Source organism: Triturus cristatus, chromosome 3_2, assembly GCF_964204655.1.
Source record: "Triturus cristatus chromosome 3_2, aTriCri1.1, whole genome shotgun sequence".
Classification (NCBI taxonomy): domain Eukaryota; kingdom Metazoa; phylum Chordata; class Amphibia; order Caudata; family Salamandridae; genus Triturus; species Triturus cristatus.
This window is the reverse complement of record NC_140584.1, coordinates 978,698,217-978,714,254: the sequence shown is the minus strand read 5'-3', so window position 1 is coordinate 978,714,254 and position 16,038 is coordinate 978,698,217. Positions and strand designations below refer to the sequence as shown.

The 16,038-nt window shown below is 43.6% G+C and overlaps 1 protein-coding gene across 2 annotated transcripts in view; it reads left to right on the top strand.

Annotated features, from left to right (window-relative positions):
• DHX33 (DEAH-box helicase 33) overlaps positions 1-16,038 on the top strand; it is a 199,595-nt gene that overhangs the window by 34,457 nt on the left and 149,100 nt on the right. For both annotated transcript variants that reach the window (XM_085649563.1, XM_085649562.1), the window contains exon 2: positions 15,664-15,824. In XM_085649563.1, coding sequence (XP_085505689.1) covers positions 15,664-15,824 — 161 coding nt within the window. The remainder of the gene's footprint in view (positions 1-15,663; positions 15,825-16,038) is intronic.

Genomic DNA, 16,038 nt, shown 5'->3' with positions numbered 1-16,038 from the left:
ATCGTTCTACCCAAGGAGGGGAAAGATCTATTATTACCTAAGAATTATAGGCCAATTTCACTAATCAATGTGGACTGTAAAATTTAAGCTAAAATCCTAGCCACAAGACTGAATGGGGTTCTCGCGAAGCTGATCAGTAACTCCCAAGTCGGCTTCCTCAAAAACAGAATGTCTAATGACAATACCTGTTTATTATGTCACATACTTGAGCAAGCAAAACTGAAACCTGATCCATCACCCTAGATACAGAAAAGGCGTTCGATAGTGTGTTGTGGCCTTTCTTGAAACACTGCATGCGGTCCTTCAATCTAGGTGGTCCATACATTAACATGGCTATGTATTCGGCACCTACTGCCCGCATAGCGAGCAATGGGACACTCTAGGAAGCCTTTACTCTTGAGCAATCTCTTCAAAAACAAGGGGGTTTACCCATTTAACCCTCTGGCATCTGGGTGAATAAACAAGATTATAAAATAAGTAAGGCCTAGGGATCAATACAGAACACAATTAAATGAAGAGGTAGTTTAGTTATCTCTTCATAAACGTCTTATTTTTGTTGAAAATCTATATTTGTTTTTAAATCCAAAGTCAAAGAAAATCCAGCAAAAAATGTATACTGACTAATATGTGTCAAAAAAGTTTATACTATTTATTATACCTTTTACATAACATGTATTTCTTCTTTTCATAATATATATAGACAAATTATACATATATATACATATTTATACTTCAAATTTACATTTTACACTTTTCTCCGTGCCCTATTAATCAATGAGGATGCTTTCAACACTTTTTCACACCAGCATTCCTTTGAAACGAAGATCACTCTTCTAAAGATACTCAAAGGTCTATTTATTCCACCATACACTTATTGAGTATTCTTTTATCTATTTGATCTTATTTAGATTCAAAGGAATGCTGGTGTGAAAAAGTGTTGAAAGCATCCTCATTGATTAATAGGGCAAGGAGAAAAGGGCCTCGCATGGCAACCTGGTTTTTATCAAATACCTAGGGATAGTTTGGCGGAAATATACTTGAATCTCTTCAACAGAATGAATCCGCCACCTTGGGGAAGATTAAAACTCTTCTAGACGCATGGTCCCCAAGATTCATCACGTGGTGGGGTAGAGTTGAAACCATCAAAATGATGATTACGCCCTTAATGAATTACCTAATCACCATGCTCCCTCTTCTATTGTCTGAAGATTTCCACCGCACACTGGCAGGGCAAGAAAGCAAGAATCGGACTGGAAAAAACTCAGATTAGACAAATCTCTTGGTGGGTTCAACCTAGCAGACTTTAAACTTTACCAAACTGCATTCTTGGCTAAACAGGGCTCATATTGGATCATACCACCTGCGGAATATACCCCAGTTTGGCTGGAAATTGAAAAAGCTTTACTCCTAAATAATCTTGCCCTAATAACTCTTCTCGCATCCAACTTCACGAATGTCAGCTGTTCGAAATCCATATTTAAAAACACAAAAGCAGCCCTACTGAAATTGGATAAGAAATTGGATATCAGCATAAGACGATCTAATTTTGAGTCAATATGGGACAACCACAATATTTTATGTAGGGGGAAGACGCTACATAATGAGGCTTGGATTGATAAGGGTATCTTTTTTCCGCACCAACTGTTTGATTCAGCTTACCCCATCACCTTCAAAGATCTGCTGTCTAAATATAATCTGGACACTCTGGAGTTTTACAACTTTTTAAAGGTTAAGGCGGCACTAATGAAAGCCAAACTACTGCCCTCAACCCCCTCCTTACCCAACTGCGGAAAGAAGATAAACAAGTTAGGCCATCAAGTATCTTGGATTTACAAACAAGTCCGCCCAAAGCAATCCTCCCTCACCAAGAATCTCATCACCTTTTGGGATTCACACTCCTCTTCCCCGATTTGAGAAGCCGAATGGTCTATAACTTGGAGCTCTGTCTCCAGGAATAAAATCTCACCAGCCCTTTCACAGACAAAATTCTGGCTCCTACATAAGGCTTATTGGACACCAGCCCGCCTACACTCGCACAAGATCCGGGAGGTACCTACCAGCTGGAATTGTAAAGAGGAAATAGGGGACCTGGCCCATCTGATGCCATACTGCAAATGTGTTATGCCTTTCTGGGACAAGGATTTTGACTTTATCTCTAAACTTTTCTTATGCACCCTTAACAGGGAACTTTCCACACTGATAGTCGGCTTCCTACGTGTGGATTCATTGAGCGATGGGGCTAGTGCCCTTCTGGACCTCCTCCTAATGGCAGCAGTTAAGCTTATCCTAAACAACTGGAAAGACGCACAAAAAGCGTCTTTTAAATGCTGGCTGAACTGGATCTCCCACCTTGGGGGCGCTGACACTATTGCTCTCCAAAACGCACCCTGGAAGTCCCCCATTAGGCATATGTGGGATAGTGTTGATGTTTACATCCAATCGCATAAACCGCCATGATTTACAAAACTTATTGAGGAGGTAGGCCCTGCCTTTGGCCACACCTTGATGCTTTCTGTCCGGCTTTGTCCTCTTCTAAAGCGCTGTAAGATAATTGATAATATAACATGTTAGCAGCTGCATACTGTCAAGTTTTGATATGTATTTTTATATTGTTTATATTCCTTTTGTATTTTGTAATTTTTTGGTATTCTTTGTAGTGTGATATTATTATATAAATGATGTGTCTCCTTAGATGGCTCCTACTGCTCTTCAGCTATCTTCTTAATGGACGTTACTATAGATCTATAGTAACCTTTTTCTGGAATGTTTTGTCACTATCTTAATATTCACCATAGTAATCTTTCCTATTATTGTTTTCTATGTCGAGAATTTGTCTGAATTTGATTTCGATATTTGTGTTTGTTTTTATGAAAACCACCAATAAAAACTTTTGAAATTAAAAAAAAAAAGAAAAAAAAGAAAGTGGCCTGCCTGGAAACAGAAATGCGCAAATTGTGGTATCCTAGGGCACTTTCACGAAGTGTGTCAGAAGAAAAAGGGTAAATCTGTATTAATAGTATATTCTGACAGTGAGGCATATTCGGAGGTGTCAGACAGTGATGATTTGAATATGTGTGTGCGGAACATCGTTTTACGTGTGGATGGTAAGCGGAACAAACTAATGTGTTTGTGTTAAATGACCATAGGTGGGGTACACATCATTAGTAGCAGAGTTTGTGTCTCCATACACGATGGTTGACAAGAGTATTTAGTGAGGTCAATTTGTTCCTGTTGTGGGAAATGATCTAGAACAAACTGACATCTCTCCTAAGACATTTAGGAGGGAACACATAGACATGGCTGGGTATAGGAAATTCAAGAACAGGGAGACTTTAGGAAAATTGTGTGTAACTCAGTAGTCCATAGCAACACAAAAAGATGATGGAGGAATTGTTGAACATTGTCAAACACTCACTACTGTCACAGATCTGGGTTAAATCCATCGTTTTCTTTGCTCACCATTTCACCACAGTTTGGTCCCAGCCATATGCAAATCTGTCATAAGCCTGCTCTCCAGGGGAACATTCCAGCCCGAACTGCCAGGCCAAGTCCCATCCTGGGACCGGTTTCAGGGTATCACCCCCATATCAGCCAGGTTAGCTTGAATCCAGTGGCATAGTGTGCATGGGACCCACTTCTGGACATATCCTTCCCACCTGGGGCTACCATAGCAACAACTCTAAATGGTCCGTCAGTTCTTGGGTGGATGGATCAGGGAATGTTGGGAATCACCCTGAACCCCAATAGCCCTGAACCAGTTTTGTTGCTACAGCCAGATAAAGAGCTTGGACGCGATATATTGGAAATCATTTTGTAACTTTTTTTTCAGGGAAATTGGGGATACTTAAAGTATTTCAACACAGGATTATATTAAAACTGGGTGCAGAAAGGGGCCCTTTGACTTATGGTATGAAGGGGGATGCCTCATGATTTCGGACCTCTTCCAGGGTACTAAGCTATGCTTCTTCCACGATTGCATGAACCACTTCCACCTCCCGCTCACTGAGCGCTTCCACTATACTCAATTGAGCCATTGGGTCCAGCAGCCACAGATCCGCCAAGCTGCCACTAGGGACTACCTCCTAATAGAGAAATTTGTCCAGACGGGCACTACGGGCAAAGGTTGTATCTCCTTTCTATATACCCTACTACTCACGCTCTCGCCGCAATGCACTCACCGCCAGAGTAGTTTGGGGAGATATGCTACAGACACCGCCCTCGGACAAACAATGGGAATCCCTATATAAGGATATAGCAAAATTCAATAGATCCATGCACCTCAGGGAAGCCCACTACAAAACGCTCTATGACTGGTATCTGCACCCTCACAAGCTACACACTATCTTCCCGGGCACTTCCGATCATTGCTGGCAGGGATGTGGTTTGGTGGGAGATTTTAAACGTATATGGTGGGACTGCCCGGTCATAAAAACTTTTTGGAAGGAGATTCTCTCCCAAATTAAGCTCATATTGATCTATCCAATTGGGGACTCTATGCAACAGGTTTTGTTGTGTCTCCGCGACCCGATGCTCAAATACCAAAAACATGCTGATAGATCAATTTTGTGGGTTTGCCTGGGTGCCGCGAAGATGGCTAAAGCTGGGGCATGGAAGAGACCCGAAGCACCTTCGCTCTCCAAATGGCATGCCAGATTGTAGAAGGCGTTAGCAATGGAACGACTAACTGACATAGCAGAAGACTCACGGAAGGGATTTGATTATATCTGGACCCCCCTGGTTAGCTACCTTTCAGAAGGCCTACCCCTATTTGCCTGCAGCCCCCGGCTGAGAGCGCTTTACTTCTAAGTACACCTGGCCCCTCCATGGGACAACACCACCGATTAAGCAATCCTGACTAGGATAACATCTCGCGCTGGTCGCGGGATGTTCCCGTCGAGACCCGACCCCCCTCCCCCCTCTACAGCCAGTAACACTGCCTCACAAATTTCCCTGGGTACCACCGTAGTTTGTAAGGTTTTTCTCTCCTTTCTGTCCCCTTTTCTCCTTTTTCTTTGTGGCTGTTCTCTTTCCTTTTGTTTTAACCCTTTGTTGTTAGTTCTGATACATTTCAGACGATGTCTGCTGCAGGCGTCCACCATGTTTTTATTGGATGCCCATTACATGCCTCTCTGGGGTGTTCACCTATATTGGCGCTACATGAAGGATTATGCCCGGTAGCTCCGAGGAGATTCTGGGTTTACTCTTGGTTTCTGTTATAATGCACCAACCTCCAGGGAGACTAAGGAGGGACAAATCTACCAAGATAATTACCGAAGGCAGAACCGGAAGTCGGAGATTTAATGTTTCCTAGAGTGGCTATTTAGCCCGCCTCTCTTTTTGCTTCTCCTCCATTGGCTGGCTTCCTAAACGGAGGCCAGCCATTGGAGGAGAGAGCCGTCCCTCCAAATAGGCTCCGTCTTTTTCAGATTCGGGGGCGTCTTTCTTGCTGTTCTTTCCACTTTTTAGCAACGCCCTTTTTTAGGCGTGTTTTTCTCTCCTCCTGCCAATGGCAAGAGGAGAGAAAAAGAAACATGCCCCCGAATCTGAAACCGTCGCTGCGTTTCTCCGAGGCATTTCTGCTTTGCCTCGGAGAAAGGCAGTGGTGTGCTTGCCTTTTGCTCTGCCTTGTTCCTGTGGTCCCAGCGTGTCCAGCGTTCCCAGCGTGTATAGATCATCTCGGGGGCGCCCGAGGGCTTCAGAGCGCGTCTCCCGGAGAGCGAAAACAGTCCCAAGTGCCATCTTCCTTCAGACCCCGCAGGATAGCAGGGAGGCCTACAGAGTTGCGCCCCGGCAGTCGCTGCAGCCACCACCAGAGTCCCCTCCTTCTACGCGCCACGTCATCACCAGGGAGCGCGACAATGAGGCCAGGCCGGATCGGCTGCCACTCTCACCCTTTGACGTGCTACAGACCCTCTAGATGTCAAAATCCGGGGGGGCAGAAAGGTCTCAGCCCGGAGGGATGCAAAAGGAGATAGGAGATCAGGGGGGGACCTCCACCACCCGTCCGCCGCCCGCACCTGCTCCTCGTAGCGCCAGATCACCCAGCGGGCCAGAACGCCAGGAACGGATCACGCGTCACTCCGGTCCTCCGCGAGCGAGAGGGGCACACCTCCCCATCATCGAGGCGCTCACTGGAGGCAGGATCAAAGGCAGGTTCCGCTGGAAGGCGCCTCGCAGCCCTGTTACTATCGGCGTTTGGGCAGCGGAGATGGCATTCTCGTGTCCCCTGGGTCGCTCTAAATCCGCAGCTGCCCTCGGTTGTCTCCCGCGGAAGGAACCCCGGGGCGAGGAGGTTGAATTAGCCCACCTATGCCTTCACCAGTGTCAGGGAGCGCCCGCTGTACCTCCTCTGATAGCCGCCGCTCCTCCGCCTCCGCTCTAGGCTTGCGCGCCTCGCTGTCGGCATGGAGTACCCGCCATACCTCCTCTGGTAGCCGCCGCGCCTCCGCTATAGGCCTTCGCGCCTCACTGTCAGCAGGAAGCGGGTCGATCAAGCCGGGCAAGGCGCCATCTTGTGGAAAGGCCCTCTGCACACCACGGCTTAATATGCAAATTTCGGAGCACCCGCTCAAATCTGTGGGTCTCGCCGCTCACCATCAGTCCCCAGGAGTCTCCGACACAGGTAGTAGTGGATGGCATTAGTCAACCAGCCCCCAAATGTGGCTTTGAAACAGACCTATACTGAACATGGTCATGTCTTGTGGGTAGCACCGCTGCTCCTCTCCGAGAATGCCACACCGCAACCTGTTTACAAAACACGCATGGATTTTCTAAAACAAGACTTATCCCCGCATTAGTCTGTATTTGAACATGCATATGGTAATAGCGTCACTATCTGATTTGTACATTGGCTCAAAGTTTTCCATCTAAACCGACTTTTGCACTATACTACACTCTTTCTCACTAACTCTCTACCTCACTCTCTAACTCACTACTCAACTCTCTCTTTCTCACAGCAACACAATATCACTACCACAGTAACTATCTCTCACTCTAACGCACTACTTAGAAACTTCACTCTCTCTCTATCTCACTACCTCACTCTATCACTACATCACTATCTATTTCTATCTCACTCTCACTACCTCACTATATCACAACACACTCTCTCAAAACTTCACTACATCACTCTCTCACTACCTCGCAAATTCACTCTCTCTTTCTAACTCACTAATTCACTCTATCTCACTACCTCACTCTCTCTCTCTCAAATACACTAAGTCACTTACACTCACTCTTTCACTACATCACTCTATCTCACTACATCACTCTGTTTCTATCTTAATACCTCACAACATCCCTCACTACCTCACTCTCTCTTTCACTACCTCACTCTCTCTTTCACTACCTCAATCTTTCGCTATCTCACATCACTCACTGTTTCTATCTCACTACGTCAGAAAATACCTCACTCACTCACTCTTTCACTGCCTCACTCTCTCTTTCAATACCTCACTCTCTCTCTCACTACCTCACTTTCTCTCTGCTAATGCAATAGGTATCACATATGCAAAAAAAAACTAATGCCAATAGAAATGACAATGCCATTTATTTAGGGATACAAAAATGATAAAAAAATAATGAGCAATACCAATAGCTCTACCTATAATATTGCCGAGACCATTGCATTGTAAATGCTTGTTACTTTAGCTGCCCAAAGAATTGTATTTGTGCCCATCAAATTACTTGAAACACATTGTGAGATGTATTCATAGGGCATTGTCTGTTATTTGTGACAAATATTTCAATAATCAAATTTTGACAAAACTGGGTGCAGAGCCTCCAGTACACAAGGCTAGAAATATTCTGCTTGGTTTGAGAGAAGAAGTGGAAAAAGAACTTGATAAATTACAGTCTGCTGGCGTGATCGAGCGAGTTGAGTCAGCTGAGTGGGTAGCACCTTTAGTGGTAGCAAATGGCAAAATGAGGTTACTTGTGGACCTTAACAGAAACATTTTGGTGGATCAATTTCCATTGCCAAGTATCAGTCAAATGTTGCCTTGCATAAGGGGGTAAAATCAGACAGCCCCAGGATATTGTGGCATAGATTTGCAAATTTTGCGGCTCAAAAATGAACATTTTTTGCCGTTTGTGTGGCACTTTATTTTACTCATAGTCACTCCTTTCAGCCATAAATCAATGGAAACTCTTTTAGCAGAGTATTCCACCTTGAAATGGGCATAATCTGGGTGGTATTGTGTATGTGCTGTGAGTCCAAGAATCCCTTCCTGGCCAAAGCTGTCTCAACTTAGAGTAAGCAACTCAGCTAATAATGACTTTGCATGTAGGGTGCAGCTAGCTAATTTGTCTCTCGGGGCTTTATCAGTAGATGTTGCAGTGGAGCGACAGGGAGATTCAGGAAATAATGAAATTCCTGAATGGCAGAGCCGCTACACGAGGTAAGCTTTCACAACAGGGGCATACTTCCAATACTGAAGGGCATCCTATGATGTGCGTGTGTTTAATTTATGATTAACAGCCTTCGCTAAACACATACTGCGCCATTGTTTGTCTTTAGGCGCTGTGTGTTTGGGTTCAGCAGTAGCCTTAGCACAGGGTACATGAAGCAACCCCAATGAATAACAAGCATTTGCAATGCAATAGGTCTTGCATTACTGATAGTTTGAGGTATTGCAAATAATAATGCAATGTCAATAGCTCATACTTTCAGTAATGCGAGACCTAGTGCATTGCAAATTATTGCATAGTGAGCCAGGAACCAGCATTGTATGTCTCAGTGCAGTACCGCAAGCTGCTCCTAGGGCTCCCAAGTGGGCAAGGCACCAGCACTGCATGTCTAGGTGCAGTACCGCAAGCTGTTCCTAGTGATCTCAAGTGAGCAAGGCACCAGCACTGCTTGTCTAGGTGCAGCACCGCAAACTGCTCCTAGAGGTCCCTAGTGAGCATCATAAACTTTGAAGATATGGTAAATCCACACTACCCATAATGCATTGTATGCAAGACAGTACCATAAGTACATTAAAATAGCTATGTCCATATATACAATTAGTAGTTTTGAAATGTGACAAAATAATTTTATATTGATTCCGGATTAGGTTAGGTTGTACTCTATGTGGAGCTGATGAAGGGAAATTTATAGGTCTAATATAAATGTGAGATGTGGTAGGTGTAGTCCCGCAAACTGCTCCTAGAGGTCCCTAATGAGCAAGTCACCAGCACTGCCAGTACAGCAAGCTGTCCATCATAAACTTTGAAGATCTGGTAAATCCACCCCACCCATAATGCATTGCATGGAAGACAGTACCACAGTACATTCAATATATGCAATTAGTAGCTTTGAAATGTGACAAAATAATTATTATATTAATTGCAGATTAGGTTGTACTCTGTGGAGTTGATGAAGGGAAATTTATAGAAGGTCTAACATAGATGTGTAGGTCCCTAGTGAGCATCAAACTTTTGGTCACATATGCTACTCCCTTAATGCATTGCATGCAAGACAGTACCACGAGTACATTCAAACTGCTATGTCCATATATACAATTAATAGATATGAATTGTGACAAAACAATATTATATTAATTTTGAATAGGTTGTACTCTATGTGGAGCTGATGAAGGGAAATTTATAGAAGGCCTAATATAAATGTGAGATGTGTAGGTGTGTCAGGCTCCTCCTTCCAGAATCCTCGGGACTGTGCTGATGCTCAAGGGGGTCCACCTCTCGACTGCCCCAAGTCCGGAATACAAGTACACACAGACTGGTGGGATAGTCAAGCGGGGGAAGGAAAGGGTAGGAACAGCGTGGAGGGAGACCTGAGGATGACACCGTAACACAACGCAAGTCTTTTGGGCGAGTATACGGGTAATACAGTTTAAGGAAGTGTTGACACATGCATAACAATAAGGTCTGTAACACACTACCTGTAAAATAAGAAGGTGAGAGAATGATGCCAGAAGAGAGAAGAGGGTGGCTGCAAGTTCCCAACACGTAACTACTAGGAAGAGAGAACAAACCTCTGAAACAAATCCTATACCAACATAGCATTTGATACCCTGCTAACACGAGAGAAGATTCACACCACACCTACCAAAAGTCACATGTGGAGTAGCCTGATATGCAAGGCAGAGTCCGTCTGCACACCCTCTCTGATTCCTCTCTCCTAGGAAATGAAAAGATGAGAACAACCAAATGTGAAGAAGCGACGAGGGGTCCTGGATACAATTAACGCCTTGTACCTGCCCACTACTAAAAGGTGCTCAGGTTTGTTAGGTATCACAATACCCTGAGCCAATCTTGTACTATTCAGTTCTCATGATTAATGTCTATACCTCTGTGCGATCCACAACCCACAGTCGATATAAACCTCCTGTGTATGGATCTGTTCTCTGAGGATGTTTCCTGTTTGGCACCAGAAAGATACCAACGTTCCACAAAAAATGACTGTGATAATGTACACGCTGTGTCTGCCCCTCAAATAGGTTGCGAGAATACCAAGGTAGATCCAAGGTGAGGGTTCAATATACAGCCCTAGTGAAGAGAAGTAGCCACTCAGGGAAGAGTGGTTTGAGTACTCATGCTAGGCTGCCAAGTTCGGTCGGATAGACTTCTTTAATCCTCCCCGCATGAAACCTCAGCAGGGGGCCAGTCTCTCCAACAGGGAGATATCAGGCGAAAATGCCCCGATGAGAAGCAAAAGTGCTCCTCTACAAGAGAGCGCCTGATAGCGGCTCTCGGCCAACAGAGGAGGGAGAGAGTGCACTAGTGGGGTAACTACCACACCAGACTCCACAAACACGAGACAGACGGTCTGGAATAGTGCAGGATGCACTGTTACTGCCTGCGGTCCTAGAATACTCGGAAACGCTGCTGTGGGAATCCACCAGGATAATCGGCAGTGTTTGGTGTCTCCGCTGCCCTATACTAGGTATCCGGCTTCGCGCGTGAGTCTCGTGGGGCGTGACTTGCGCGTTGCTCGACGGGAGTTGTAGTTTAAAGATAGTTCGGTACTTCCTTGTTCACGCGCTATGAGCAGTCAGTGCGCAACCGGCGGCCAGTCCCTGACAAGGTGCAATACCGCAAGCTGCGCTTAGATGTCCCTAGTGAGCATCATAAACTTTGAAGATATGGTAAATCCACCCTACCCATAATGCATTGCATGGAAGACGGTACATCAATTTATAGAAGGTCCAAAATAAATGTGAGATTGATAGGTGTAGTACCGTAAGATGCTCCTAGAGGTCCCAAGTGAGCAAGGCACCAGCTCTGCCATTACCGCAGGCTGCTCCTAGAGGTCCTTAGTAAGCAAGGCACCAGCACTGCCAATACCGCAAGCTGCGCCTAGATGTCCCTAGTGAGCATCATAAACTTTGAAGATATGGTAAATCCACCCTACCCATAATGCCATGGAAGACAGTACTACAGTACATCAATATATACAATTAATAGCTTTGAAATATGACACAAGAATTATTATATTAATTCCGGATTAGGTTGTACTCTGTGGAGCTGATGAAGGGAAATTTATAGAAGGTCTAATATAAATGTGAAATGTGCTTGCGAGTAAAGTAATTACTGCTAACCTTGTTTAGGACCATGTTAGTGTCCCATCTGAAGGCCTTTAAGAAAATAGTGCCTTGAGGTTGTAACTAAAACCTAGGGTGTAACAAGACATGTAATAGAGGGTGTCCTCATCGAAGGTTACAAAAAGAGACCGAGTTACTAAGGAGGGACTACAAAGCTTAATACCAATGAAAAGCCACCATTTACAAAGGACAGGGACCAATTAAAAAGATGGGCAGGAAAGAGGCGGAGCTTTATTCACATATCCTGAATACAGCATGACTCGAAGAGACAGCGAAAGCGCTGCCTAGGCGAGACCTAAAAATGGTGACAACCTTAAAAGAACAGTTCGCTGACTGAAACGTGTCCCAGGCAGAATCCAGGCAACCCTGCTTAATGAATGTGATGCCAGTCTGGCATATTAAGTGTGTGTGTGTAACTTGACGAGAGGGGTACACGAGTACTGTGTGTTTATTCCTCCGCTGCCTGCGCCCTGGTGAGGCTATTTAAAAGTCAGAATGGGGTAGTGTATCTAGTTTTCGGTAAAATGTGCATTTTGCTTCTAGGTAAACTGACGCCACGGAAACCTTCATTTGCATGCTGTCACCCGTTTATTTATTTTCTTAAGGAATAATGGGGTGTTCGAACTGTTTTGCCTAAGAGTTTACAAACAGCAGGGCTACATTTTCATTTCAACATTAATATTTGCTCCAGGTTTTAGTACGGTGCGAATGAGTGTGCTTTAAAAACCCTTTTGCACCTGTATCCTTTTAAATTTACGGCCCTGAAATGTCCAAGCCAGGTATCATCGGTGCTCTTTATTTCGATCAGTGCAGCCTGTATGATGGGCTGGTGCATCCTTTCTGTCACTTGTTCTGTTCATCTGGTGTATTGCACCGACTGTTGAGGACTTGAAATAATAAATGCAGTCGAGCCTTTGAAATAATATAGCATACGGTTTGCATCCAGATCTGCTGAAAGTACAAGATGTGACTTTGTTCCTTGACTGCCAGTGACCGCTAGTAGATGCACTGAATAAACACATGCAGGAGGAAGCCGCTATTATGGCTGTAGGGCGCACATAGTGACGTGTGCTTACAGCCAATGAGAAGTCACCATTTTTTTGCTATCTGCTGTGAGAATTTTTTTTGCAGCCAAAATGGTAAATAATGCGTTCATCAAGCTGCTTAGCTGATTTCGAAATTATTTTGCGCAATGCTGAGTCTGTAAAATGGTTCACTACAATAAATTTGACTGCTGCCTACCACTAGTTTTCCACTACAACCTGATAGGAGCCTGACTATTTGTCCAGGTGAAGAGTGGGAAACTGCTCAGAGTTATTATAAGACACTTACAGAAGTAAGTAAAATGATGTTGAAGGGGTGGCTAGAGAAGAGACTCAGACATTTATTCCTCCATAAATATTTCCAATAATCTGCCAAATTCAATAAAAAAACGAGTAAATCATTAAAGACAATTTAATCTCGTCCATCAAAATTTTGAGAGATTGAGATCAAGATTGTTGGATATTTGTCACGAAGGACACCTGGGAATTGGTAAAACTAAGTGCAGGATGAAGAATTTGTGTTGGTGGCCTGGGCTGGACAAGGAAATAGAAAGGAAGGTGAGAAATTGTGTTCAGTGCAACAAGTTTTGTCAGTTTCTGACCGAACTAATTCTACGCTCAAAACACATTTACATCCTATTTGTGGTCCCAACATGCCATGGGAAAGGGTAGGTATTGATTTTACTGGGCCCATGTGGGAGAATAGCGAACAGTGGTATTTAGTTTTGATTATTTTGATCACTATTCGAAGTGGCCGGAAGTGGAAAACGTGCAAAGGGCTGTTTCTTGTAAGATCCTTGGTATCCTTGACAATTGTTTTTAAAGAAGCATTTTCAAAATGGTTATGAGTGACACTGGACCACAACTTATCTCGGAGAGTTTTAAATCCTTCCTGAGCAGGAATGGTATCATGCACAAGACTGCCTCTGTATATAATCCAGCAGGGAACGGTGCTGTAGAAAGATTCAACCGAGTTATTAAAGGGAATGTTCAATTGGCCAGCAGCAGCAAGTTAAAGTGGAGAAAGGAATTGTTCTGCTTGGTACGGGCCTGTAGGCTCACACCTCAGCGCTACCACTGGGTGTAGTCCTTATGAATTGATGAGAGGGTCACACCATTTCATAAGGACAATGTAGGCTGCATGACTACGTCATAGGAAAGTGGGATGGTCCCCCAATACGGTTAGAGAAAGGTTGTCCTGAGCCCAAGCCACATACAAAAAAAATGATGATAAAAAACATGGCTGTAAACCATGTTGCATTTGATATTGGTGGTTGGGAAAGAGTGAAAAAAGGTGGAATGATGAGAAAGGGTAACAGCAAATATTCAGAGCTTTTGAGGGTTGAGAAAGTGTTCTGCAATTCTGCACTATTGAGTGGCAGAAAGGTGTGGCACAAGAATTCAATAACCTTGTGTAAGGAAAATGAAAGAAGTGTGTCTCAATATGAGGTGTGAACAAGTGTGAAGAAGGAGTTTGAATGGCTGGATGATATAGATGTGCATGATCAATCCATTCAATTTATTAAAGGAATTTGGTACACCAAAATACTGGAGAATCCTGAGAAAGTGAACCTGAACAACCCAAAGTTGTAGTACCAGACCTCTGTATTGGGGGTGCAAACAGTAAATTGGGTCGAATTGTGAGTGAAGTATGGACCCACATATATAATCTATATTGTAGGTTGACAATCATTTAATGCATTTATTTTTTTGATTGATTCTGTCAGTATGTTAATTTATATCTTATTGTTTTTATTAATTGTGTTCATTCATATAGCAACCTGTGGGATTATTTATTGTGTCTTCATCACTCTTAACAGTATAGTATGTTTTCCTATCCTTGTGATTTTACCCGTCGATCACATAATTTAAAACCAGTTGATGGGTCACAAATATTAGTTAGGTCGTGTGGATTAATCAAGTCATTAAACCTGCATGTCTGGTAACTTTTTAATGATTTTTCGACACCGGTTGTGCTGTAAATAACTGACATCTCGGTATGGCATGAGCATTCCAGCCAGATTCATAAAGTGTCTGGGCGTGTCTCGCTCTGATTTATGACCCTAATGCGGTTTTTGTTTGTAGGTGGCTTGTCCCTTGCACAATTAAAAAGCCTTGGTGGTCACATGACTTACGGTGGCGCTGTTACTGGGGCAGACAGAGTTCATGGGCTTCCTTAGGTCTGAAGCAACCAGGGAGATTTTTGGGAGAAAACAGGTTTGTGCCTGTGGCTTCTTTGCCTACCACTTGCCAAATAATTGCTGAAATCTGGCGTTGATTCTCAGGGATAATGGCATTTCTATGATAATTTAGGCAAGATTGGCCATTAGGGATATCTTTGGCAGGAAGCCTGAGAACTTAACTTCGAGCAATACCTTTTTACGGGTGGTGGCACTACTACTACGGACATGTTAAAACCCCTACCCTGCCTCCCCAGAAGATTTCAGAATTTCTTAATTTGTCTACCAGGTACAGGGTCCCGCAGACTTTAAAACTATTCTGTACCTATAAATAATGGTTGAAGGCATAATACATACACAGGACGTATCCCCAGACTGACAGCACCTGGACAACCAACATGCCAAAGCAGTCAAAACTCACTTTTTTTTAATGAATCTTACAGACTTTTGTATGAGAATTCTCTGCCTCCCACCTCCTTTAGAGTTAATGCTCCGAAACCAATATTATTTTGGCTAACCCTCTTGTCACTTTGTGATTGTTATAAAAACCTGATAAATGTGCAAAATGACTTTTAAAAATACTCATGATTATGGAGCTCATCCTACTCCACTAAGTCGCCACCAGGGTACTTGGGGATAGCATCCTTCACCTAAAGGTTTGATCCTCTCACTGGACATGGTTATGAACACATTGTATAATGTTTAGCATTACATCTACCAAGCTCGATAAGAGACGGAGCACTGTGTCTGTAGAAACCAAGTAGAATCTTGGCTTTGGAGAGAGCATGTTTGTGACCACACGTACCCCCAAATTGAAGTTATCTCTGCATGGTTCAGCATCTTGTGTTTTTGATGTTTCACTGTTGCTGTCAACATTGTGTTTCTGTTTTACAGGGGAAACCGGATCAGGGAAAACCACACAAATCCCACAGTATCTCTATGAATCTGGGATTGGCCGCCAAGGCATTATAGCAGTGACTCAACCGCGTCGAGTAGCTGCCATATCACTAGCAACTAGAGTGGCGGAGGAAAAGAAAACCGAATTGGGAAAACTGGTATGACACCTTCTTAACATGATCAAATATGCTTATCTGAATCTCATTCATAGCAACCAGTAACAATAACTGTAAACTTTGTATGTGAACATATTTGAAGTCTACTCCACTTTTTGTTGTTTCCTATTAATGCATAGCTTACGTTAAAAGAAAAGCAAATGCAAGAGGATGAGTGTTGAGAAATGATTTAGTCATATGAATCAAAAATCATAAT